This window comes from Psammomys obesus, unplaced genomic scaffold (assembly GCF_907164565.1).
Source record: "Psammomys obesus unplaced genomic scaffold, mPsaObe1.curated_primary_1811, whole genome shotgun sequence".
Taxonomy (NCBI): domain Eukaryota; kingdom Metazoa; phylum Chordata; class Mammalia; order Rodentia; family Muridae; genus Psammomys; species Psammomys obesus.
The window spans coordinates 27,682,695-27,709,675 of NW_026596117.1; the positions used below are offsets into that span (position 1 = coordinate 27,682,695).

General features: G+C 45.5%; 2 protein-coding genes across 8 annotated transcripts in view; one reads left to right on the forward strand and one right to left on the reverse strand.

Annotated features, from left to right (window-relative positions):
- Window positions 1-9,382, forward strand: part of Naa35 (N-alpha-acetyltransferase 35, NatC auxiliary subunit) — a 53,175-nt gene extending 43,793 nt beyond the window's left edge. For all 6 annotated transcript variants that reach the window (XM_055629135.1, XM_055629133.1, XM_055629132.1 and 3 more), the window contains 6 exons: window positions 2,672-2,808; window positions 3,572-3,639; window positions 4,567-4,707; window positions 5,573-5,695; window positions 7,723-7,803; window positions 8,798-9,382. In XM_055629135.1, coding sequence (XP_055485110.1) covers window positions 2,672-2,808; window positions 3,572-3,639; window positions 4,567-4,707; window positions 5,573-5,695; window positions 7,723-7,803; window positions 8,798-8,857 — 610 coding nt within the window. In that variant the 3' untranslated portion in view covers window positions 8,858-9,382. The remainder of the gene's footprint in view (window positions 1-2,671; window positions 2,809-3,571; window positions 3,640-4,566; window positions 4,708-5,572; window positions 5,696-7,722; window positions 7,804-8,797) is intronic.
- Window positions 9,383-9,384: 2 nt separating this feature from the next.
- Window positions 9,385-26,981, reverse strand: part of Golm1 (golgi membrane protein 1) — a 41,846-nt gene continuing 24,249 nt past the window's right edge. The window contains exons 4-10 of one of the 2 annotated variants that reach the window (XM_055629139.1): window positions 23,789-23,843; window positions 22,541-22,643; window positions 20,210-20,336; window positions 17,832-17,976; window positions 16,299-16,541; window positions 14,592-14,699; window positions 9,385-11,406 (exon numbers count right to left, since the gene is read on the reverse strand). In XM_055629139.1, the coding sequence (XP_055485114.1) occupies window positions 11,297-11,406; window positions 14,592-14,699; window positions 16,299-16,541; window positions 17,832-17,976; window positions 20,210-20,336; window positions 22,541-22,643; window positions 23,789-23,843 (891 nt within the window). In that variant the 3' untranslated portion in view covers window positions 9,385-11,296. Of the gene's footprint in view, window positions 11,407-14,591; window positions 14,700-16,298; window positions 16,545-17,831; window positions 17,977-20,209; window positions 20,337-22,540; window positions 22,644-23,788; window positions 23,844-26,981 lie in introns of both variants that reach the window. The other variant, XM_055629138.1, reaches the window with a different exon arrangement.

The window sequence follows — 26,981 nt, forward strand, 5'->3', positions numbered from 1 at the left end:
GGAGTTGGCGCTTCCCTTCCACCCTGGTGAGGCAGGGTCTCTGTGCCAGCTGGCCTGCTGTAAGAGTGTAGGTTACAGGGATGGGAGGAGGGAGGGAACCACAGGGGGATACAAAGTCAATAAAGTGTAATTAATAAAGAATTAAAAAAGTGTGGGTTACAGATATGTGGGTTTGCATTGGACTTTTTAACATGGGCTCTGGGGATTGAAATCAGGTTATCAGTCTTTCTGACAGGCTCCTTGATGAGCTGAGCCGTCTCACTGGACCCTGGGATAGTTTTTCCTTTAGTGCATTTTTATTGTAGTTGTGGCATAATTGGTAAAATATCTTGAGGATTAGAGTTGGTCAAAGTGTACATCTTTAGTGCAGTAACATTATACAAATATTCTTCCTGCTGTTTGAATATTTCTGTGAAAAGTACTAATAAAAATAAATGTGCTGATTCAACATCTTTGGTTTGCACCTGTGGAGAAAAGTGAGCATGGTTTGCTATGAGTTCTGTAGCGCCAAGCCATGGTGTGGGTGCACTTGATAGAACAAGCTTTCTTGTGGGACATCATGGCTGCAGGGTGATCATTGAGTGCATAACCTTGAGGAATCATCTGCAGATGCCCTGAAGTGGAGGGAAAGATAAGGAGTCTAGGTAAGAGGTTATGGAGGCTATCTTAGACATGGAAAAGCTGTAGAAAATAAAGTAAGTGTTGTTCAGCACAGTGATAATCTTGAATTATCTTCATCTGTCAAGAGACAATTTTAAACAGCTTCCTGTTCATTAGACATCTAAATCTGCTATGTTACACTTGGGCATTATCTGCTTTTTAATCGTAGAGTTAAATTAATTTAACTTAATCACTGCTGTTTGAGAAGGGGAAGACTTCCCTTCCCCACTCTTGGCATGGCCTTGTTAGGAGCAGCTAATTCCCAGAGGCTGTGCCAATCTGGGCTGTGCAAGCAGAATGTGACACTGACTGTGGCCAGCCCCACATGGCCCTATTCTACATACAGAACCACGTGGTTCTTTGGCTTTGGAATTACAGATTAAACTCCTGAAATTGTGAGAGAATGATCTTGTTTTGCTTATGAATGTAATCCCTTTCTAAAATCAGCAGCAGAAATGAGTGATGAATCTGTTGTGGGCACCTAATCACTTGCCTAGAGTCAGTCCTGGGTTTAGTAGACCTTCAGTGGGGACCAGTCCTTTCCATGTCTGGGTGCTTCCCAGACAGTACTGCTGCTGGCCCAGAAATGGCAATGTGAGGACCATTGTTACAGAACATCAGCATTCTGCCTCCTCTTAAAGCTATTGATAAACTCTTAATAAAAAGGAGTACCTGCTGTTTGGAAAGAAAGAGCCCACCCTTCCCTTCAGCATCTGGCCTCAGATAACTAAGTACCACCTGCTGTCTCTGTGGAACTTTGCAGTAGAGCTTGTAAGCCTCTGACTTTTGTATGCTGTGGAGATTCATTTGTGGTCTGTAAAGTATTACTGTATGCTAAATGTTTTCCTTAAATTAAGTGCCACCAGCTGCCTCTCCTGGTGGCATATACTCTTTCATAAGATAGTATATCCCATTTTCCTTACCTGCAGCTGTAGCTTCAAAATATAATATCTACATAACTCCAAATGCAACTTGTAACTAGTTTCTGTTGGCTGAAATATGTTGTTTTGGACAAGAAGATGCCCAGCAGATAAAAGCAATTTCTACACAAGCCTGATGACCTTAGTTCAATCCACGGAACCCACATGAAGGATAGAAAGGGAGAAGTGACTACACAGTCACCTAGTCTCTGTGATATGTCACCATCTGTCACCCTCACACAAATCGTCATCGTCATCATCATCATGAAATTAAAATGGTGTTTTATATGTGCTTTGATATTGTTGCCTGCTTGGCGTCTTCCAGGGCAGTTCTGGGAATAGGTATCCTAAAATAGGAATTGTAAGAGATCATAAACATCTCTATGGATCTTTGGTTTTTATTCAGTGTAGGAGTAGTCCTTAATTTTCCTTATTCCTGATTATACTGAAAACAGTGTGTGCCATCTCCAAGATTTGAACTGCCTTCCTGGCTTAGAATGCATTGTTAGGTTACAATTTTTTAAAAAGTTTTAGTAGAATATCCTATTTTATATTTTATTTCTTCAATAAATTTAAGTAAATAAGCCTAGATGTTTTAAAGCTTTAGAATGATTTTTATGTTCCATTAATTTTTGACACTTTCTGAATCAATGTCTTTCATTTGCAAAGAAAATAATTCCCTAATAGACTGGAGTGAATTGGTGAGGACTGATAGTGAACAAAATTTAAAGGTATTCCAATTTGTATATATGCAGGTAATTACCACAAGTCTTTTGAAAAGTTGTGAAATGTGGGAAGGGAAAGATCACTTTCAGTGCACATTTCCTATAAGATCTACTCTCACCAAACTGCAAAAAAACAAAAAACAAACAAACAAAAAAAAAAAACAGTATTTTGCAGACTTTAAAGTATTACAAGACCTGGCCTTGTGGGGTTGATGGCATATTAGAGAACAATTTGTCTCTGAGGCCAGGGCTTCAGTTTCTTGTCAGGATGAAATAATGAAATCTTTCCATTATTACTAGTCCTTGTGTTGGTAAAGCTGCCTCGTTTAGCGGTCTACCACTAACTGATTGTTTGTGATCGTTAAGGTACCTCTCTGAATTCCTGTATGCGTGGCTGATGTCAACCCTGAGCCGTGCTGATGGCTCTCAGATGGCAGAGGAGAGGATAATGGAAGAACAGCAGAAAGGCCGAAGCAGCAAAAAAACCAAGAAGAAAAAGAAAGGTGCTGTAGACCCGCCTCACTCTTTAATCAGGCTGTCACAGGTGACCAGGCTGCCCTGTGTTGGGGTTACCAGTGTGTGCACCATCACACCTGGCTGTGTGCTCTCTTTCTAAACTTGACAAGTAGAATGGCATATACTTTACCTTTGACCACCAGTGGGTGAAGAGCTCCTTGTGAGCCTTCGTGGCTGCGCGTCTGTCAAATTTCTCTATCACCACCGTCCACAAACTAGAAGAGAGGCTGAATCCCAGTGTCAGTGATGGCTGCTTGCCAGTTCCTTCCCGGTCCATGCAGCAGAGTAGGTTAAAGAGCAGGCAGGGCTCCATCTGTAGGTGGGCTGTCACTGTCAGGTTAGCTTGGACAGGTAATCACAGAACTATGGGAAGCAGATGCTTCAAAGGGGCTATATTACTTCCCGCCAGAACTCTTTAGTACTCGCTACTTGAAGAACACAGTTGTTTAACTTTTCAGCTCAGTTCAGTTACCTTATTTGCAGAGTTTGGTCATAAGATAAATTGCTTTAGAAAAGCAAAGTGACGTTTGTGTTCAGTAAATAAGCAAGTGTTGATTGTTTTGTTTAACTTTGATTCTTATCACATCAGGGCAGGAGTTCCCCTCCTTGCACTCCTCCCAGTTCCCCTCTCTTCCCCAGATCAGCCCTCCTCTGGTTCCCTTAAGAGAGAAACCCAGTTTTAGTTATTCCTTCTACCGTAATATGGGAAGGAGGTGGAAAGAGTATGAACATTCTTTTCTCTAATTACAGTTCGCCCATTGAGCCGAGAGATCACGATGAGCCAGGTCTATCAGAACATGTGTGCTGGGATGTTCAAAGTAAGTGGGAAAATCACATCTTCTTGCTGTTAACTATCATTCTTACATAACATATTTAAAATCATCTCTTGCCTTGACTCTCACCTGTTTACTGTCACCTGTTCTGTTTCTCATTCGTTTGAGAGTCACCATATTCCATTCTAGTTGTAGTGTGTAAACAGGTGACACCTTGCTTCACGATGGGATGGTTCTAGCATTCCTAGGATTGTAATATGTAGGTGTGGGCTCTAGCGTGGCTGGCGTAAGCAGTAGCAGACATTTTTGCAGGGTTGTGGACATTAATTTTAGAGTTGTACTGACAATTCAGGAACCATCTGAAGTGACTCCCCTGGAGTTACATAAACCAAGAGGGGACCTTGGAAAAGACCCTGACCTGTGTGATGGTACTTGTTACATGGTACTTGTTTCTTCAATATCTTTGACTTAAAAGTTTCAAAGTAGTTACAGAAGCATGAGATGTGTAAGAGTGGTATGTGTGTGTGATCCCACTGGGACTGGGAAATTATTACTACTTTGAAATTAATGTATCATTTCCTTTTCTTCCTCAGCTCCTCCCATGCAACCCTCTTGCTCTTTCTCAGATTTATGGCCTCTTTCTTGCACACATGTAATGTGTGCATGTTTATGTATATGTATTTTTAAACATTTAACCACAACCTGCAAATCCATATACTGTTACTTGTATATGTACATATGAATATGATTTTAGGGATGACTATTTGCTATTGAATAACCAGTTGGACTGGAAAATTTTTTTGTGTAAATCATGGTGTATAAAATAAAAATGGATGAGAGGTGTGTTTTACCCTTCTTTCTTTTTTTGGTTTCTGAGAGGACATTTTAAGTGTTAACTGCTCTTTTTCTGTACTGATGTGCATGTTCACTCTTTCCTTTTGTTGTTTGTGTTCTCATTCCCTTCTTCTTTAGACGATGGTAGCATTTGACATGGATGGCAAAGTGCGCAAGCCAAAGTTTGAGCTTGATAGTGAGCAAGTTCGGTATGAGCACAGATTTGCTCCATTCAACAGTGTGATGACACCACCACCAGTGCACTACCTGCAGTTCAAGGTGAGCCTGCTGGGTGAGGAAATGTTTGTACCAAGCCATCCTGGGGCGGGGGGGGGGGCGGGGAAAAGGGGCATTCTTTTTTTTTTTTTTTTAAGATTTATTTATTTATTATGTATATAGTGTTCTGCCTGCAGGCCAGAAGAAGGAACCAGATCTCATTATAGATGGTTGTGAGCCACCATGTGGTTGCTGGGAATTGAACTCAGGACCTCTGGAAAAGCAGTCAGTGCTCTTAACCTCTGAGCCATCTCTCCAGTCCCCAAAAAAAGAGCATTCTTAAATAGGATACAGAGTATCTGTCCTTGTTGGATATGTTAATCACATGACTGGTTTATATTTAAGTCATTAGAATAATTGAGATTTGGCATATGCAGGTTAAGAACTGTGTATCGGGCTGGAGAGATGGCTCAGCGGTGTGAGTTCAATTCCCAGCAGCCACATGGTGGATCACAACCATGTATACTGGGAGTTGATGCCCTCTTTTGGCATGCAAGTGTACATGCAGATAGAACACTCATATACTTAAATGAATAAATCTTTAAAAAGAAAAAAACAATCTATCAGCTGGACATGGTGGTGCTCACCTTTAATCCCAGGAGTCAGAGACAGGAGGAGCTCTGTGAGTTTGAGGCCAGCCTGGTCTATTAAGCAAGTGCAGGACAACCAGGGATATTACACAGAAAAACCTTTTCTCGGGGAGGGGGTAGAGGGTAGAGGGCTCGGAGAAGAAAGGAAAAAAAAAAAAACCCATGTATCACATGGGTACAGAAGTGCTCAGCATTAGCTTTAGAGTCTGTAAGGATGGATAGTCATTTAAAAGGTTTATATTAAATATATTGTGATAAAAAGTCTCCCTCTTTCTTAGGAAATGTCTGACCTCAATAAATACAGCCCTCCTCCTCAGTCTCCAGAGTTGTATGTGGCAGCTAGTAAGCACTTTCAGCAGGCGAAAATGATCCTCGAAAATATCCCCAATCCAGACCGTGAGGTAAGAGTGGGTTCACCGTGTGTGGGACGCACTTGGCTTAAAGCATACGCCTGCCACTAGGTGGATGTTAATTGCTGTAGTGAGTCACCCAGACATTGTCAAATGGAGCCTGTCTTGTTTCTGCCACAATTTCAGGTAAGTCTGCCAACTTAATCGTTCTAAGCCTCTTCCCTCCAACACATGGAGTCTCACTGTTTACTCAGGCTGGTCTTCTAGCTCCTGGTAATCCTCTTGCCTCCTGCCTCCCTGCTCTTAGGATTAGTTTGTGATCTGTCAGACCTGGCTACCATTGTAAATTTTAAATATGAAAATTATGTATCCAGTTACAGTAGAACAGTACTCCATACTTGACCATTTTGACATAAAAGGCTGTTGCATTAAAAAACTGATCTAACAGAACAAACTTTGCAAACAAACATGGCTTAGGGTTTTGATGATTTAAAAGTTTGCAGTATCCCCAGTGTAACTAGGGTACCTCTGCTCAGCACGGGAGTTACTCCTGACAAGTGTGAGTCACGGCGGCAGCACCTGATGCCACTCAGAGTGGTTCAGCATTATCTGTCAGAAACAGCCAGTGCTGGGCTCAAATGACATGTGCTGGCCTGTTGCACAAAGCCTGGGATCTCTCCCTAGCACTTATGTCATTCAATGGAAATTTCATTCAATTATTCAAAGACTTGTTAAGTAGAAAAATAGCTGTTACGGGGTCAGTGAACAGGTTAAATTGTATGTTTTACAGAGTGTAGAACTCTGAAGAAATGGGGTGGGGAGGGAACCCTACTGTTCTCCCGCTTGGTGTTAAGCCTCAGGTATTGTGCACACTACACAAATACCTGTACCACTGAAGTGCATTGCTAGTCCTAACCATGTTAAAGAACCCATTTTAGTAATTCTAGAAGTCACATAGATATCCAGGGATGGGGCCTTCCGGTCAGAGATGCCCCACATGCAGAGAAATGCAGAGCAGACCTGTGCCTGGAGGGTTTGAACAGCACCAGGGACTCACATGGCTGGGCTGCGGGAAGCCAGGGAGGAGCTGTTGGAGTGTGGGCAGTGCATGGATAGATCTGACTCATGGTTAAGGAGCACTGTTACGGCAGAGGTAAGGAAGTGGGCAGCAGTAATCCATGATGAACAGTAATGCCCTCTCTCTGGATCTGAAATCTTCTGGGTTAATTAATTCATGTGGGATATGGGAGGACTCGGGAATAACTTGAAAAGTCTCGCTCGGCCTGAGAGCTGAATGAATTGATTTTCATGTGCAAGATTGTTGTGTCTTGGGTCACGGTGTGGTTTCTGACATATCATATTATTAGTATCATTATTAAGTAATCAATTTTTATTTTTTTGAGACAAAGTCTCATCCTGTGTAGCTCAGACTGCCCTGGAACCCATGGCAGGCCTTTTGCTCAGTCCCTCAGGTGCTGAACTACAGATCTGAACTTGTGTTTTCCATTAGATATTTAAATGGAGCAGCTGCTCAAGGCAAGTGGCTTGAGAACCTATCCTGCCCTGGGCATTTGAAGACAGTGGTCAGAAATGCAACAGTGGGAACCTGGTGCCTACGAGAAACCCAGCAAGGAAACTGATTAGACGAGTCACTGTCAGAAATAACGCCTAATACTCCCAGGACACTCTCTGCCTGCTAGGTGTTTCTAAGTGTTAACCACAGCCATGTCTTCTGACGAGGGTGCGCACTGATAAGTGCAGAGCTAGGCTCTCTGAATTCTGGAGCCACAGTTGCTATGCCCAGCATGAAATGTGCTTAGCTCAACCCTCAAAGCAGTTTTTATAGGATATGCAGTCTTCATCTTCATTGCTAAGGATGAATGTGAGGAACTGGCTGATGAGAGAGCTTGGCCATCAGTGGTGAAGCTGGCGTGCTCATAGGGCTGCCGTGACCTTGAAGGTTCATGATTGGTGGGTGGGAGGTATTTTAGAGAAGCAGGGATCCGTGAGTGCCTGCAGCACAGCTCGGTACCCATCACATAGACATTGGCTGTGATGCTGATGCTTTCTTTTTTCAGGTCAGTAGAATCCTAAAGGTGGCCAAGCCCAACTTTGTGGTTATGAAGCTCTTAGCAGGGGGACACAAAAAGGAGTCAAAGGTGAGTGTGTTGCTGAGAAAGTGAGTGCAGGGTTTTCTATGTACTATTACAGAAAAGGTTACATAATTGGTTAAGAGTCATCCTAGAAGAGGTGGGCCCAATTCAGCTGCTGTGAAGTAAAGCTCACTGTTTTTCCTCAAGATATTCGACACTCAAATTTTCTACTCCTTTTTATTCCTGCTCCCATTATAAATCACTATCTAACGGAGAGCAGTTAAGAAAGTATGAACCAAGCCAGGTGTGATGGTGCACACCTGTGCTAGCACTCAAGTGGCCAAGGTAGGTGGATCTTTATAGACCAGCCTGGTCTATAAAATGAGTCTGGGATAGCCAAGACTACAGAGAAACCCTGTCTTGGAGCGGGGGAAAGACTCTGGGCATATCCACAGAGTAGATACATTTCACTCAGTCTTTACTAGTTTTTGAAATGGTTCATGGAACCTGGAACTCACTGACTCAACTAAACTGGCCGGCCAGCAAGCCCCAACGATGGGCCTGTTTCCACATCCCCAGTGCTAGAATTTCAGCAGAGTGCTATCACGCTCATCTTTTTAACATAGACCCTCACCAACTGAGCCTTGTCCCCAGCCCTAAGACTTTTAAACTTTGTGAAGATGTGGCACTGATACGGTAGATCTGAGTTGTCATGGTGGGGGCTGCTGGTGCAACTTGCAGCATTTGCCTGTTGTATGGCTTTGGCTCTTCAGCTGGCACCCTAGAGTTGTACTGTGCTGCCATCCTGATCTGGCTGAGCACCTTGTCTGAAGTGAAGTCCACTTTCCTTTAACATTCTCTGAAGGCACAGCTGGCCTGGATGTTTCCTGGTGACCTTTATGAAGAACAGACTGCTTCCTTGGTCCTTTCCCTCTGACTTCTGCCATTTGACCAGTTTCTTTTGCACTGCCCTATTTCTGAACACGTAAAGTCTAAAGCAGAAGTGCACACTGCTAAACACATGCAGATGTATTCATTAGCTTTCTGGCTTCCTTCATAGGTTCCTCCCGAATTTGATTTCTCTGTTCACAAATACTTTCCTGTTGTGAAACTGGTGTGAAAGAGACTGCAAACATGATCGTGTGTGCTCTTGGGGATATACAGCAGTGTGCCACACACCGTGACGTAAAGTGGATTTTGTGGATGACAGCTTGTTACAAGGAAGACTCAGTTTAACACCCTTACCTGGCGAGAATGAAAACTGCTGTTTTAAAGTGGTTTATTATACTCCAGGGGTGTAACTGAGCTGGAATGCATTGGTGAACATTACATGGATTTACAGACTTAACTGTAAACTTTTTTAAATGAATGATTAAGTGAAATAGTGTTTGTAAAGGTTAATAAATTTCTTGACCAAAAAAAAAAAAAAAAAGCACTGGTGCTGCTCTTGGGGCCTAGGAAATTCCTGCCACTGTCTGAGCAGAGTGGTGCCAGACTCATCCAAGCTGGCCGCAGCAGTGCCCTCAGGCAGAGGCAGCAGGATCGGGCTTCACTTACCCTCAGCTGTGTGATATGTTTGAAGTCAGCCTGGGCTACATGAGAGCTTATCTTAAACACCCAACAAGCCCAAAAGTTGACCAAAAGAAGTTTCAAAACACAAGATTTATTAAGGATTTAGATTCTGGTAAAATTAAAACTTGATTTTGAGGATTGCTAAAGTACATGATTGTGTGTGTGGCGACACAGATCCATAAGGATCTGTAACCAAGCAGCTGCAGTGCCTGCTGGGTGGTGTCGACAGGCGGAAGAGTGTAGGCTGCTGAGATGTGGTCTCGTTTGAACATGGTGCGCATCTTTGCTGCAGCTGGAGCCTCCCAGTGAAGTGCAGGTTTTGCTCGTGATGCACCAGCCAGAGTCCCCATCCTTGGTTTGCTGCTCATTCCTCTGATTAGCCTGTGGGGTTTCCCTTTTGTATTTTGTAAGGGTACTGCTTTTAGGAGAATGAGCTCTCCTGAAGTTGAACCGCGCTTTGCAGTTTTGCCTAAGACTAGTGGCAGTTCATTTGGCTTCTGGCAGCGATGATCCTGAGATTTTGGTGTCCTGACTCTAACGTAACAGGCTTTGGTGGTGCTGAGAATGCAACCAGGGCCTCACACATACTAGGCAGAGGCTCTCAGGGAGCTATGCCCCAGCCCTGTGACACCCTTCTTGAATCAAAACATTTTGCTAGAAATCGTTTGAAACATGCCTGACTGAAGTTGCTGCAGTGCTAGTGAGGATTGAGGTTAGGCTGTCGCTTACTTCCTGCTCACTACTGAGGTAGTCTGGCTCAACTGTCAAGCATAGCCATCAGGCAGCCAACAGACCCCAGAAGGCAGTTAACTCCTTACCTGTCTTTCTTGTTGAAAAGGAATCAGCACAGCTTATCAGCAATGTCTACACTTTAAAGCAAAGCCAAATTAAGATAGGAAATACTAGGCACTAGAAAATACAAACTCTGCTTGAGCTTGGAGCCCAGAGTAGAACAGTTGTGCAGTAAAAGCACAATGCATCTGAGGGTCTGACAAGTTAGTAAGAATGAGGGACGTGGTTTGTGACATTGGATGGTATCCATCTAAACACAGGGTTGTACGTCAGCACACCAGATCTGGTCAGATGCAACACAGGCAGACAACTTTGAACTGGCTCACTCTTGAGAGAGCGGCACTGGAAGGAGAGCAGAGTGCGACTGTGGTCAGGCTGCAGCTGGTTAGAACCACTGATCGGAGTCAAAAACTACAGTCAGTCCTATACCATTGTCACCAGTGAACTACAAGTCTTTACAAAGAAGACAAACAAACAAACAGCTACTGTGTTCTTTTTGCCTTTGAAGGCATCCCCAGCTTGTAACCTGGGTATCCTCCAGCAGCCAGCCCCCTTTCCTGGACTATTGTATCAGCACAGGTACATGTATCTGGGCCTCTGTCGGTGCAGTGCTCTGCATCCTGTCTGGTGCAGTGACTTACTAGACAGTCTTCCTGCCTCGGCCTTCTGAGGCCTGGAGGTAGCCAGGCGCAGTGGCTATCTTTTACTTATTTTTTGCACAGAACAGCTTTGTGTTGAGGCTTGTCTAAAACTGACTAGTGGTGGTCTTGCTGGCAGTAAGAGCTTAGGCCACTGATGGTGGAATCAAGTGTGTGCAGCAGTGATGAGCTGCTCAGTACCAGAAACTGGCAAGCAACAGCAGGAGGAGAAAGAAGCTGATGTCTGCCAGGAGCTGCCCTGCAGGCTGTTCTGTCCTAGAGACACTGTGGGATGATAGGTGCTGCTGCCCATGCAAGACCATCTCATTTCTCTTGTTGGTGTTGGCCTGCTCAAGAAACACCTGTTAATCAAGAAAGTGTGGCCAATTTTTGAAGACATTTTAAAAGTACATCCAAACTGTCTGAGATGGTCCCATTTTTTTCTTTGCTAAAATGTACTGATTAAACTCCACAATAATGATCGGCTGGTGGACATTTGACTTTGTACATTTCACAGCTGAGTTCTCAGTCACTGGTGAATCACGTAAGATCTCTGTTCAGGCCTGTTGAGGAATATGTACTTCTGGTTGATTTAGAATGTGAAGCTCCTTCTTACTCCCATCGGGTAAGTTTATTATGCCTCTCTTCTGTTCTTCAATATTTAAAACTAAAAATGAAAAACAGTATTCCAGTATTAAGCCTGGGCAGGTCTCCACGCCAGTTTGTAGAATTGTCAGAAACAGAACTTGACCTTCCATAGTAGCACTGCAGCTTGGAATTGTGTTCCCATAGAGAGAACAAAAGGAGCCATGCGTAGAGCGAACGTGCCACAGGACAAGCTGAAGCTCCTGAAAGGGCAGCACCAAGAGCACACACCCTGTCCCAGAGCCACCTGTCTGCAGCTTCCAGTGATGCTGCTACTCCAAAGCTCACCCTACATAGCTGCAGTCTGTAGGCTCCCACCCCGACTGTCCTTTGACACAAATATATGAACACGTCACAAGACTTCACACCAATGTATCTGTCGTGTTAAATCTCTGCAGCATTGAGACTTACAGAGTTGAAGCTATGTCTTCACCTTATCTCCCCGAGGCAAGCAGAAGGTCTTTTTGTTTTTGGTTTTTCAAGACACCCATTTCTCGACACAGCTTTCCTGGCTTTCCTGGGCTTGCTTTGTAGACCAGGCTGGCCTAAAACTCAAAAGAGATCCGCCTGCCTCTGCTAGGATTAAAGGCATTCTCTACCATGCATGGCTGCAAGCTATGTCCTAAGCTGTTTTATCCTTTTGCTTTGCCTTCTCGCTCTGCTGATAGCCTTGCACAAGATCAGAGTGTTTCCCATACTTGTCGTAAAGGAAATCTAGCAGGGTATTATTCAACTGCAGGGCTGTTACACTGGAACCAGAAGGCTAGTGTTGTCAGTCTGTACACAAAGGAAAGAGGGACACTTTGTATTTGCTTAGCATTTCTTTGCTAATGTGTTATCCCTATGCCTCAAAGATGATTACCTATATAGCACATTAATATAATTTTAAAATCAAACTGGAGCTTCTCTTTCTTAAAATTAAATGACTGCCTGTTAAAACAAGTGACATGCTGGATAGACATGGAATTTTGATACACTGTAGAATCAGATATCCAAGTTGAAGGACTTTGTCTTCCAGGTTAGGCCAGAACACTTGAAAACACAATACTAGAGTGAGCTAGGCATGGTAGCCTGTGCCTTTAATCCTGGAAGGCAGAAGCAGGTAATCTCTAAATTTGAGGCCAGCCTGATCTACAGAGTGAGTTCCAGTACAGCCAGGGTTACAGTGAGAAACTTTGTCTTGAAAAGCCAGAAAAAGAAAACAAAACTTGAGTGATAAATAATAAATCATTCCAAGTTATAGACACAAAACAGGCAGGACATTGGCCTAGATGAGGAGGACATTAGTTGGACAGGATGATGACCTGGAGCTGGAGTTATAGGCAGTTGTGGGTGCCCACCTTATGTGGGTCCTGAGAATTGAACTTGGGTCTTTAATTACTGAGCCATCTCTCCAGTCCTGAAATTGTAAATTTTTAAGAATGCATTAAACATTAAGAATTGCTGATGAAGCTGGGCATGGTGGCACACACCTTTAATCCCAGCACTCAGGGAGGAAAAGGCAGGTGGTGGATCTCTTATGAGTTTGAGGCCAGCCTGGTCTACAAGAGTATCCAGGTCAGCCAAGGCTACACAAAGAAACCCTGTCTCAAAAAACAACAGAATGTTGATGAGGTAATGCACAGAAGGTATCTTTGAATCCAAGAGTAAGGTGGAGTAGTACTCCAGTAGTAATGAAGATGCAACACTGGACAGAGGATTTCTGATGAAGCCTAGGGATATTGGACTTGCCCCTCCGCTTTGGACGGGAGGGGATTCGGGTTAGGGCTAATCAGAAAGCTCACTGCCTGCCACTAAGCTCACTGCCTGCCACTAAGCCTGAAATGGAACTCTGATCCACAGGACCCACGTGGTGGAAGAAGAGAACTGACTCACAAGTTGTCCCTTGATTTCTACAATGGCATGCATGTGCCTGCACAAACAAGTATAATTTAAAAGGCCACCCATGTACTGGGTTTGGGGTAGGAGATTTGCATTGTAACTGGCACAACAGGACACAGCATCTAGCCACAAGAAGCTGCACACTTGATGTCCTCAGTGCTTCATGTTAAAAACTGAAGAGCGTCAGGTACGGCAGCATGCAGTGCCCGCACCTCACCTGGAAGACACTCCAGTGGCCTGTATGCCCTCTCAAATGCCCCAATGGCTAAGGCTCAAGAGAACTAGTGCTTAGAGCTGAGCACAGGATGCAAAGAAGCAAAAACCTAAACCTGTAGAAAACTCAGTGGTTACAGGGTAGATGGCATACAACCAATCCACAAAGAAATGTATAAACTGGTCAAACACTGAGTGTGCTTTATGTAACCCAGAAAGGCGGAGCAGAGTGCTGCTGACCTCTCAGGGAGTTAGAGCAGGAAGGAGCCTAGTCAGCTCTCCAGAGGCTCGCACAGCAGAAAACTGGTTCAGAGGCAATCAATGGAGAATCTAATGATTGCGCCAAAACTAAACAATGGAGTAACTCGGGGGTGCCCGGGCCATCTTGTTGGAAAAGCCCCAAATCACTTAAAGTAAACCCTCTGATTTTCTGGGGTACCTTTGTTCTCACCCTGCTTACTGCTACCCTACTTTCCAGGGCTTTTAGAAAACAGTCTCCCTGCACTGAAAACTGTAGTTTTTAAAAATGAAAATCCCAAATTGTTCTAATTTTACCAGTGAAGACTCAGGAGCCAGATACTGGGGCCACAAACTTGCTAGCTCAGAAAAGCAGAGAAAGTACCCAGCTGACCTTTGTACTCAGTTCACTACCCAGGAGGAAAAAGCCTAGTAGCTCACCCAACAGCCTGAGAGAAGAAAGCCAAAAGCTGTAAGTCAAAGAGCTTAAAAGCCAAAGTGCTCAAAGCTCCTTCGCTCCTTCTTCTCCAAGTCTTAAATAATCTCTCAAAGTTCCTCCTTTCTACTTAATCCCTGTCAACTCGTGTTTTTGTTTGTTTGTTTTTCTCCTCCTTTATTAAATCCTGTGTACAGAAAGCCCTTGGACTGAAGGTGTGTGCTAGGGCTGAGCCACACCATAATCACATGTTTACAATATACAGGAAGTTCTTGGATTAAAGGTGTATGTTAAAGTGGAACCACACCAAACAATAAAGAAATTTTTACAGTTCACCATGGGATCAAATATCCTGCAACAACTTGCAGTGTTATTATCAATATTACTTAAAGAAAAGTAAAAAGATGAAAGGTGAGCACTTCATATTCTACTCTTCTTACCATTTATATTTCTGTCATGCCCTGCAAGGACTGTCTGCTTGTCTCTCTCAGATACTGCTTGATTTTCATCCAGGTTGTATTCATTTCCCAGTCTCTGCTGGCTTCCTCCTATAAAACAAGCACACCAGACATAGCTACATTTCATTCTTCTTTAATTTTTTTTAAACGTACATTGGTATTTTGCCTGCCTGTGCATCTCTGTGAGGGTGTCAGATCTTGGAGTTACAGTTGTAAGCTGTCATGTGGGTTCTGGGAATTGAACCTGGGTTATCTGGAAGAGCAGTCAGTGCTCTTACCTGTCGAGCCATCTCTCCAGCCCCTGCATTTCATTCTTGATGTCACTGGAACACCAGCACCAGTACTGGTTGTCACCTAACCTGTACCTTAGAAAACAGCCTGACTCATGGGCTTGCTCCCAGTAGAAATGACATGGAGAGTACTCAGAAACGTGCCCCTTCAACACTCAGTCCATAAAATTCAGCTCCGGTGACAAAACCCTAACACGCAAAGGCTGTGGGCTTCATTCCTAACACACAAAAGCGTTGTGGATTGGATATTAGACTCTAGAGGGCTTCTCCAGCTAGTTCCCAAATAATCCAGAGACCTCTTGGATTTATGAAAGCTCTAAAGCACAGTAACTAGGCAGGTATCAACCCTATAAGCTATTTTGCTATTTCCCAGGTACACACCCCATGTTACTTGCCTTAATTCTTCCTGTGTGGGCTCCTTCTGGAGGAAAGAGCAGCCAGTAAAGATTGCAGAGAAAGCAAACAGACCACAGGCTTCCCTGATAACTGAAGTATGTGTGTACATGGGGAGGCACAGGAGCGCCTTTTTAAAAGGAATGCCTGGAAAATCTCTACTCTTTGCTTTTACTCTGATGTAGCAGCAGCACAGTGTACTTCTCCCTTTACCCTCCAGATGAGGTGGTTACTGATGCCTGTGGAAGCAGGTACACCACAGAGGCCTGGTAGCTTGTCCTCCCTTAGCTGCTACACTTCATTTCCAGTAGTCAGACACTTGAGTGCCAGCAGAGTGGGGGCCCTCCCTCTCAGGAGCATCTTCTTGCTGTAGGTAGGGAGCAAGGCTCTGAGAAGTGACACTCAGTGGGAGGCTGATAAAATGCACCCTGAACTGGAACAACAGGATACTGTTCCAAAGGAAAGGCTAAAAGAATTAAGACACATTATTCAACTCTGTTATTTGGTCCAGCCAGGAGCACAGGTGTCACAAGAGTGCTCCTCACTCCAAGGGATGGAAGGTTCTTTAAGGCAAAAGAATATACTCAAGATACTTAGTTGATCCAAGATTCACTCTTCAAAAAGGAAAGGAAAGGGGGATGCATGCGTCACTTCCTCAGGTACACTCTCATCCATCATTCCTTCCTTCAGTACTTAAACACACAAGCAGGTGGAGATAGACAGGTGGTCTGCCTGCCAGGGGCAACATTTGACCTGCCATGCACTTGTCTTGGGGTGCCACATGCCCTCAAAGTCCCACTGACATTAATATTATTTCTAAAAATTAAAATATTGTGTCTTGCACTACCCTTTCTATTTCCCTGTTGATAGTGAACAACAAATAAACACAAAAAGAGTGAATAAGTCACAAAGGCCATTTGGTGAAATCCAAGATGGGTCCAGTACTGGGAAGATGGAGAAAGGCAAGTGGCTGGCAGGAAGCCTGGGAACCCGCAGAGCCACCCACCTTTCTCAGCAGCATGTTCCTCCTGACCATCCCTGATGACAAGCTGGTCCCGCTCAGGGTACTCAGAGTCCTCCTCAGGCCTGGCCAGCCCGGCAGCCGGTAGACGGGCAGCTGGTGGCTGTATGTTCCGATCAGGGTTCCCTGCTCCCACAGGCATGCCATCCACGGCAGCCTGTTCCTGGACTGCTGCCTTCGATGGTCGCAGACCGTGCTCCTCGCCAATGACATGAATCTCATTGGTTTCTTCTGTGCACAAAACATAGGTATGATTATAAGAGCATTCTTTGTTTTTTGTTTTTACTTTTTGTTTTGGTTTGATTTTTGTTTTTTTGAGAAAGTTCCTCTGTGGATCCCTGGTGGCTGTCTAGGAACATGCTTTGTACACCAGGCTGGCCTTGAACTCACAGATTCTCCTGCTTCTACCTCCCGAGAAAGTGCTAGGATTAAAGGTGTGCACCATGCCTGGCTTCAAGAGCATTTTAACTAAAACAAAAATTAGATGTGACTGGCCATGGAGTACACACATCTATCTTTCGTCCTGTCACTCAGGAGGCAGAGGCAGGAATATCAGGAGGTCAAAGACCAGCAGTGGCTATATCAGTTTGAGGCCAGCCGGGGAGACTCTGCCTCAGACAAGACGGAAGGAAAAAAAAATGGTAACATTTAATTAAGACTGTGTGCAACACACCTATATTTCCAGGATTTAGGAGATGAAGGAAGCAAAGTCAACCAAAGACATTGGCCAGCCTTGAGGCTGCACAAGAGACTGGCCCAGCAATTTGAAGCCAGCCTGGGCTACCCAGGAGCTTATCTCAAAAAAGCAAAACAAAAGCAAAAAAACAACAAAACAAACAAAAGTGTCACCACTGTATTCCTAGAATATTGCCAGAAAGAGTGACTGGTGTGAGTTATATACTTCAGAATATCTGTGAGCTGGTTGGTGTTTTGACCTCTGCTACAGACCACAGGCATCAGTGCTGTGCGTCTTCTTCAGATTAAACAGAAAAGCGCTGGGTATGGTGGTGCACAGCTTTAATCCCAGCACTCAGCAGAGGCAGGTGGATCTCTGAGTTTGAGGCCAGCTTGGTCTACAAAGAGAGTTTCAGGACAGCCAGAGCTACATAATAGACATCTTGTCTCAAAACAGAACCCAACAAACAAAGTCAGAAAATAACATGGGTTTGAGGACCCTGACACCCCCAGTGGCAGAGTGCTAGGCTCTCAGGGTCATACCAAGCCATGGGAGCCCAGGCACACCAGCCATCCAGGGCTGTCTCTCTGCCCTTCAGTCTTAAAAGTCCCCCAGTACCTTAAAGGAAGGCACTTTCCGTACCTGGCCTTACACTGCTGCCAAGGATCTCGGCACTCACCTGACAAGGACCAGGTATAAAGACAGAGTGGAAGCTTGTGGCCCCCAGTTTGGGTCCCAAGAGAAAGTGCCAGGAGCCAGCCCACTGCTACACTCTGCCCTCAAGTGTTTGCAACTGCCCCAAACCATATGGCACTCCTCGATAAATGGAGGACATAACTCACCATTCTGCTCACGTGGCTTCAAGCTCCATTCCTCTGACCTGGGGGCCGGCATCTGGGACTTGTTTCTGGGCACATCCGCTTCCCCTTGTGCAGTCTGTTCCTTTGGCGGGACTACTTGTTGAAGCTTGACCTGAGGCTTGGGCGCCTGAAGTTGGAACAAGCACAGGACTACCAGAGCATTTCATGGGCCCCTCATTACATCTGGCTAAGAACTAAACTCAAAACAGTCATGCCCTGCCACATGGCATGTAGATCAGTAGGCTTATGCGCAAGTCCAGGTCCTCCAGAAAACACAATCAGAAAGGAAATAAACAAGGGGAAAATGTAACGATCTCAATAAACCAACTTACCTGCCACCAAATAGCTACAGCACGTATCCCAGCACCAACACGCGCACCCTGTCCAAGGCACCTAGGACCTCACATGACTAACTAACATCACACAAATGTAAACACATTCTCACACCACATAGAATGGAGCTTGAGAAACTCACAAATATATGGAAATTAACACACTCCCAATGTGTGCATTTCCTTTGGGTTCTCTCAGGAGCTAAATGAGATAAGGGAAGGAGACTATGCAACTGCAGCCCATTTCTACCATTTGGTCACTTGACGGGATATTGAGAAACAGGACATAATCCAGAACACAGGCTAATTACCCACTTCTAGGCCTAAAGGAAGTATGTCTCCCCTCTGTCACATCTTACCAATAATAGATAGCCTGTTTACAACAGTTCCTTTTACTGTGCCAGCATATCCTGTCCCTTGGCCAAGAAAAAAGGTAGAAGACATCCCGTGAGGCAAAAGCCAATCTGGAGACAGGAAACATCAGAACCAGCCACACAGTGATACCAGATTTACCAGGCCATGGATTTGGAACAGAGAGCCCAAGTGGGTAAAGCAGACAATGAGGCAGAGATAGAAACTTCAAGGAAAAAAAAAAAAATACTGAGATTAAAACTTCTATACATAAATGAATTTTTTTGTGGGCTCATGTGTAGACTAGGTCCGGACAAGGGACAATTTCCCAAGTTTGGAGATAAAATATAACCCATGAGAGTGAAAAACAAAGAGAACAAAACAATGGAAAACAATGGACCAAATCTCAAGCACTGTGGGACAACTACAGGTAAGACCTCATATGGCAGCCCTAGACTCCTCATACCCAGGGTGGGAAGGAGGCCATAAATGGCAGCCCTCGTCTTGCAACAACTTCAGAATGTCACACATATGTACATGATCAGATACAAGTCAAGAAACATCTAGATAATCAAGATTATTTAGAATTATCTAGAATTCCTCCAAATTCATCTCAAATACCAAACCATAGACTGAGGAAGTTCAGAGAACCCAGCCAGGATAAATACTAAAAAGGCATATCGTTTCAACTACAGGAAAATCAAAAATTCTGGGAAAGAGCCAAAGGAGAAATATGTGCCTCATAAGGGATGCTTACCAAGAAAGGCCACATTCTAGGCTAACACTACATCTTAGCAAATTTTAACTAGGAACCATATGTCTACTCCTCTATTACTATAAAATTAAACAAGGAATCAGAAGCAGAAAGATAACTGGCAAATCCCCAAATGGGTGGAGATTAAGACACATACTTTTAAATAACACATGGGTTAAAAGTAAAAGTCTCAAATTTAAATCAATTTGGTCATGCCTTTAATTCCAGCAGTTGAGAGGAAGAGGCAAGAGGACCTCTGTGATTTTGAGCCCAGCCTGGCCCACATAAGTTGTTCCAGAACAGACAGAGCTACATAGTGAGACCCTGTCTCAAAAATAAACAATATTTTGGTAGATAGAAATAAGAACGATTTGCTGGGATGTACAGGCTGAAGTAAAAGCAGTGCTTTCTAAAAAGATATTTGTAGCACTGAATGCATACGTGAGAAAAAGGTCTGCATCCAAGAATCAAGACTGTGCCTTTCAGAAGCCATAGAACAAATTAGCAAATTAAATCCAAAGTAAATAGAAGAAAGGCTATGTGAATTAGCTCATAAATCAACTAAAAAATAAAAAAATCATTGAAAGCAAAAATAGATCCTTTGAAAAAGCCAATGTTCTACTATCAGAAGAAGGAGGTAATATTCTGGGCTCTACACTGACCAGGCTGATCCTGACCTCATCTTGACCTCAGTGTGCTCAAGCCAAGTAGCAGCAACATCTTCCACAGGGGACTGAGGCTTGAAAAGTCAAAGCTCTGAGCCTGGGGTCCTTAGTCCGGGCATCCTGGCACCAGGCTTTGCTCTACTATGCCACAAGGAACCAAACCCACAGGGAGAACAGAGACCAGGGTCAGCAGGACAAAGTGCTTAGGAGAGGAGGGTGTACCTCCCAGAAGCTCAGGCCAGAGCAGACCCCACTTACCTGCTGACGGTCGTTACTTTTAGCTGCATCTCTGGAAACTAAGGCTTCGTTTCTCTTTCTGGTGACCTCTTGTATCCGCTCTTCACACTGCTCCTTCACCTCTGTCATCTGGCTGATACACTGGCTCCTGGTGAAAGCAAATGGAAGGACACGTGGATGTCCCGAGCACTCCTTACTGGACCCCACATCAACAGTTCACTGCAGCAGGAGACAGAACAGCCCTTTCCTACCCTGGACATGGTATGAAAAGGGAACTTGCAAGGGCAAGTGTCCATCTGCAAGTAACCATACTTCAGACTCGTTACATTGCTTTAAACAACACCACTGCGCGCAGGCACACACACACACACACACACACACACACGCGCGCGCACACACACGCACACACACACACTTTCTTTAAAAACACTGGCTACCAGTACAAATTCCCTAAAACCCTTGTAATGTCCTGGTGTTAGAAACATCTTCATCCTTGAGCACCTTGGATCAGAACTGTAGCTAAGTTGATGAGATGGTTCGTGAGGTGGAGTGCTGGGGTGGTGCACATTTCAGGATGGGGGTTGAAATATTCAGCTCCACCTCTTCTAGGAGGTAAAGGGGCCTAAAGTTGGAATTTAACCATGTGGCTGATGATGTCATCAGCCATGCCTATATAACAAATCCAGCTACCACCTCTGCACCTTGAGCTTTGACAGCTTCTGGGCTGGTAAACTTCGATGCACCAGAAGGGTTGGATGCTGACTCCATGGCTTGTTGGGGGTTGGTCTGCTGCTATGTATTCTAATTACTGGCCCCCAAGATCTGGTTGTCACCCAGACAAACACATTCCCACATATACCTGTCTTTGTTGTGTAAACTCAAAGTTAATTGGTTAATAAAGATGCTGAAGCCTGTCACTGGGGAGAAGAGAAGTAGGCGGAGCTCAGGTTCTGGGGCTTGTAGTCTGAGTCCGAACAGAAGGAAGTCGCTCCTGGCTCCGTGCTTTTCACAGTTTGGGTGTTTGAAGTAATCAGAAAGAAATGAGGCAAGTCGCTGTTTCGAAAGAATGTGGGTATTCTGTGGGGCCAGCACGTGGGAGACGGCTATCTTCAGCTGCTGGGGACCGCACAGGCAGCTTGACTTTGAGGACGCAATTAGGAAATACTGGACTGTGATCCCAGCCCTTGGGTGGGAGGAGAATCATGAGTTCCAGGCCAGTCTGGGCTATACAAACTCGAGGCTGGCCTGGGCTATGTGGGAAGACCCATTTCAAAAGAAAGCAGGGACCTCTGGCAATGTATTATCTAGTGACAAGGTAAACCTACATTGTCTTATAGAAGGATAAAAGCCCAAATATCTTTTAAATGATGAAACACTTTGAAGCTCCATGAATTTCTATGTGTAAGGAAAGAAAGTGAAAACAGATTAACAAGTGTAGGTGGCTACAGTCAGGCAGCCTGAGAAGTCACTGTGGGGCAAGGTGAGAGGTTTCCGGCCAGGGGTCCCCATGTTCCCCTTTACTCATTGTCTCCTTGGGGGAAAGGGCTGGAAAACTGAGCAGATGGCAGCCTTGTTCTCTGCCTTGAGAAGTGTCTTTTCCCGTCTTGCCAGCGGGTGTAGCCTAGCTTTCACTTTCACTTTCACTTTCACCTCGCTTTCCGGACTACACTCCACTCTCACTGTAAAGCATGCAGAACTCTCAGCAATGAGCCGCCTGCCAACATGCAGCAATGACCCATCAACATCTTGCCCAAACATTCTGGATGGATTTTTTTGTTGTTTTGTTTTTTTTTTTAAGCTCATGCTTGACTTGATATTTAAAACACATGTATTTTTATGTGTGCCGAAGTGTGTGTATGTTCCCCACACATGAGGATCACACGCACAGAGGGTATCAGGCTCTTGGGACTGGAGTTACAGGCATTTGTTAGCTGGCATGTGGGTGCTGGGAACTGAACCTGGGCCCTCTTCACCACTGAGCCACCTCTCCCAAGCCACACCTGGCATTTTTAAAGTGTTCAGACTGCCACATTGTGCTTTAGTTTATGATACATAAATGTTACAGTATAGTGACAGTTCATTTCCTGCTGAGCACTGCTTGTACATGGGTGCCTGTACACAATCATACCTTCCTTACTTAGTCTGTGTACTGAGCCCTGATGGATGACACTTACCAAATAAATACTGATTCCTAAAGGGTGTGATTCCCAGAGGTCTGAGTCCCTTCTCAAATGCTACACAGAGCAAGGTATCAGTTCTGTCACGGGTGAGGTGGCAGAACTCTGTCCTTGGCTTCTGATGTGCAGAACACGGTCCCACCTCCCCAGGGGCCTTATCCTGAGCCACACTCACAGGTCATAGGAGAACTTCTTTTCCAGGCTGGTCTGGTTCTTCTGGAACTGGAAGATGTCTTGCTGCAGCCTGCCATAACTCTTCTGCAGGGCCTTCAGCTGGTCTAAGCCAGAGGGACAAGTCATGTCACTGGCCTCTGTGTGGCTACTGAGCCACTCAGACACACAAGGCCAACAGAACTTAGTCTGGCGGCGGCGGCACATGCCCTCAATCCCAGCACTGGGGGTGGGGAGGGGGAGAGGCGCGGCGGGGATGGGAAGACAGAGGCAAACAGATCTCTGTGAGTTTGAGGCCAGCCTGGTCTACGGAGCTAGTTCTAGGTCAGCCAAGACTACACAGAGAAACCTTGTCTCAGGGGCTAGAGAGATAGCACAATGGTCCAGAGCACTGTCTGCTCTTCCAGAGGACCTGGGTTCAATTCCCAGAACCTACATGGCAGCTCACAACTGTCCATACCTCCAGTTCCACGGATTCTAACACCAACGCACAGAGAACAAAATAATAATAAAAGACATGACAGAACAACTCACAGCCCAAATGGCACAGGAGGAAGAGAACAGCCCCTCCCCTGCCACCGTACCTACTCACGAACACTCTCCCTCCATTGACCCCATTCAAAATGTCTACTAGAACTTTAATGATTAGATCTCATTTATTTGTGTGTGTGCATGTACCGCTGCACATGTGTAGAGGTCAAAGGTCAGCATGGGGGGGGCGTCAGCCTCTCCCCGTACTACGTGGATTTGGGGACTGATCTCAGGTTGTCAGGCTTAGCGGCAGGCGCCTTTAGCTGCTGCACCATCTCACCACGTGCTTCATCTGCACGGCTCGAAGGCAGCTTTATACAAAGCTTTATGTAATCCTCTGTAGTCTGACCTTGGCCTGAGGTTGGGGGTGGGGGTTTTCCACGTGATGGCGTGCAGAGTCTTGGAGTACTGACTATTATTCATCCAATTTCATTGTTCATTTGGTGGTGGGGATTGAACCTAAGGTCTTGCAAGCGATAGAAAAGCGCCTCTCCCGCCACACCCTATACCAGTATTTCTTAAAGGTTTGTAAATCAAAGAGGGCCGAATTATGTCCATCATAACTTGCAATGTACACAGTAATATTTTATAGGAACAGACTGTGTGGGCAGAGACATTAAGGATGGCTCAGTTACAGTGACAGAGCCACCTGAGACCCCGAGGGAGTCAGGCCAGGCAGGCTTTCCTTGAGGCAGTGGCTGGGCTGGTGGAAGGGGCTTACCTTGCAGGTCTCTGATGAGCTTCTCGCTGGTGGTGATGTTATTTACCAAAACCGCCTGCAGGGAAGACAAGGGCTGAGTCAGACAGCTCACCTGAGCAGCAATGCCTTCCAAGCGCGTGTGGAGGAGGAGAGCGGCACACAGCCAGCAGCTGTCCAGCCAGCCATCGGGAGCCACACTTGGCTCTACCACACTGTCCATCCATGGTGAAGGACTGGCTTGAGCATCTGCTTTCCAGTCACCCCTGGAAGAATAATCAAATCAGTGCCTCAATTCCAGCTCCCAAACATCCGTCCCTGCCGGGGGTAGCTTCTTCCTTTCCTGGGCCACAGACTCACATAGCAGCAAGCGCCTGTGAGGGTCCCCAGTGACCCGACATGATGAGGTAGGGAAGAGGCAGCGCACGCTGAGGACTCCTGGTCTGACCATCCTGCCAACGCCTCACAAGCAGCTACTCACTAGCCCTTTGTAGTAGCTGTAGGAGCCAGACAGGTCGTTATCCCATGGCAGGAGACAGGTACAGCTAAGTGGCTCAGTATCATAACGTGCTGAAGAAGAGACAGACAGATGCCACAACACCAGCCACACTCCAGAGAGCAGGCTCTCGGCAGTTGGCCTGCAAGTGGCTAGGAGCCTGAGCAAGGCAAGTTTCCTGAACTACACCCGTGACACTTAACTGTAGGCATTAGTGTGACAGGGGTAAGGACTCCCTCGAGACATGCTGATGTGTTACTGAGTGTTTATCCTGCCAGCTGGCAGGAGCTGTGTACTGAGAGAATGAGATCTGCCCCCTATGTGGGTGAGTACCATCCAGTACCATCCAGTGAGCCTGGTGCTAGGCAAGAACAAAATGGGATGGAGAAGGATTTCTACTGGCACCCGAATGGATATGGGACATGGGCAAGCTCCCGAGTCCCAGCTGTGAGTCTAGAGCTCCGGGGCTTTCTGGTCTTAGGACTCTAGGGCTACTGCTAGCAGCTGAGAAGTACATCATGGTCGTCCCTGGTTCTGGGGCCTTCAGACATGGGTGAGAACTGGTACCCCAGTATCCAGTATCCTAGCATCTCCAGTCCACAGGGAAGCTGGCCTGGGACCACCCAGCCTCCATAATCCCATGAGGTGACTTCCCTGACACGTCCTCTCTCACATCTAACGGTTCAGCCTCCATAGAGGACCCAATGCTGAAAGAAGCAGACACATGAGAGACACAAGGCCCAAACATCAGAGCACACTCCCAGGCAAGGGCTAGTTAGTCACACACAGGATGACAGTGCATTGCCCAGGCAAGGGCTACTTAGTAAAACACACACGGATGAATGAACGTTTCTTACGGCATCATCTCCAACAGAGGAATATTCTACTAATCAACACACTGCTCAAAACACAGCCATTTTCATCCATCCTCGATGGTGAAGTTGCCAGCTCCTCCCTGTGGCCCCTCCCCTCTCCTTCATAAACCTCCTCTGACACAGCCTTTATGGTCCCTGAGGCTTGGGCAGAGGAAAGGCCACAAGATGCACACACTCCTGAGCAAAATGTGGGAACACAGAAGCCTGTGCAGAGAGATGAAAGCCAGCCCTGTGCCTGCTTTAGGAGTCATTTGAGCAATGGCAGTCATTTGGTAATTCCCCAAAACGGTATTAGTAAAATGCCTCTACCAGAGAGTCTTTCCTAGAGACGTGTCTTTTACACAGATGTGGAGGTGGAGAACAAGGGGGTAAGAGGACCCGCTCTAGGAACTGACTTCCTCAGCTCAAAATTCCTGCTGCTTTAGGCAAAAGAGAAAACAAAACAAAAACAACAACAAAAAGCAGGCAAACATTTGCTGTACTGCATGGATGAATCTGTCCTAGAATCCCACAGTCTCTCTCTCTCTAAATAGACATGCAGAAGAATTCAGAAAGAACCCTCTTCAGGCCGGGCATTGGTGGTGCATGCCTTTAATCCCAGCACTCGGGAGGCAGAGGCAGGTAGATCTCTGTGAGTCCCAGACCAGCCTGGTCTACAGAGCTAGTTTCAGGGCAGCCAAAGCTACACAGAGAAACCCTGTCTCAGAAAAAAACAAAAAAAACAAAAACAAAACAAAACAAAAAAACAACAAAATAAGAACCCTCCTCAGGCCTTATCTGCCCACTGATATTCACTGCAGTGAGTCTCACAGCTAAGAGGTGACCTAAGAGCCCATCAGTACAGACAGACACATGCGGCAATGCAGATGGACCTCAGAGACCCTGTGAAAGGGCAGGCCAGTCACAAAAGTAAAATATTGGCTGGACTCCACTCACATGAGGAACCTGAAGTACTGAAATCACAGGGAGAGCCAGAGGAAGGCACTATCCATTGCTGGGGGGGGGGGGGGTGGGGGGTTGTGTGGGTGAGTTTCGGCAGTGGTGTGGGAGGGTGGGGGGGGCATGTGCCAAGTGTAAAGTCTCCATGACAAAGAGGTCCATGGCACAGCAAGGAGAACCGCTGTCCCTCACGGAGCTCACCCTCAGCTGCCATCTCACCTCTGAGGCCTGGGAACTGCGGCAGCATGAAGCTTCCAAGGGCATTTCTGCTTCCACGAGGCTTTTACTCTGCCAAAGATGTCATCTCACCTTCCCTACGAACATGAAAATGGAGCCAGAAAATGCCACCAAGGTTTCTGCATATAATTTTTAACTTATAGAAAAGGTTGATTTATGTTCAAAAAACTAAAAATGCTTCCTAGCTTGTTTGTTTTGAGAGCTGTACTTATAAGGAAGGAAAAAAACCACATCCAACCATTTTTTAAATTCCTTATATATCATACCAGTATCTTGGTCGGCTTCTTTGTGATGTTTTTATACAACCACATAACGTATTTTGGCTGTATTCACCCTACAGTTATTCCCAAATAACATAGTGCATTCTATGCTGAGCACTCAGTTTTTCCTCATATTTTTATTCCGAGTCACACTGGCATGTCCCTGTGCATCGTCGCATCCCCAGAATTAACTGGGAATTAAACTGTTAGTTATCAAAATTTATCCCAGTCATTCTGGCTTGGAAACAAGTTATTTCTGCATTAGATTATTGGAAAACTAGCTTATTGTTTCACAGCAAGCTCTCAAAAGGGCAAGATGAAGGGCTTTGAAGCATGAGGCTCAGAGAAGGAAGCAGACACAAAAGGCCACTGCACAGATCCACAGTATTCCAGCCAGAGTTCTTAACTGC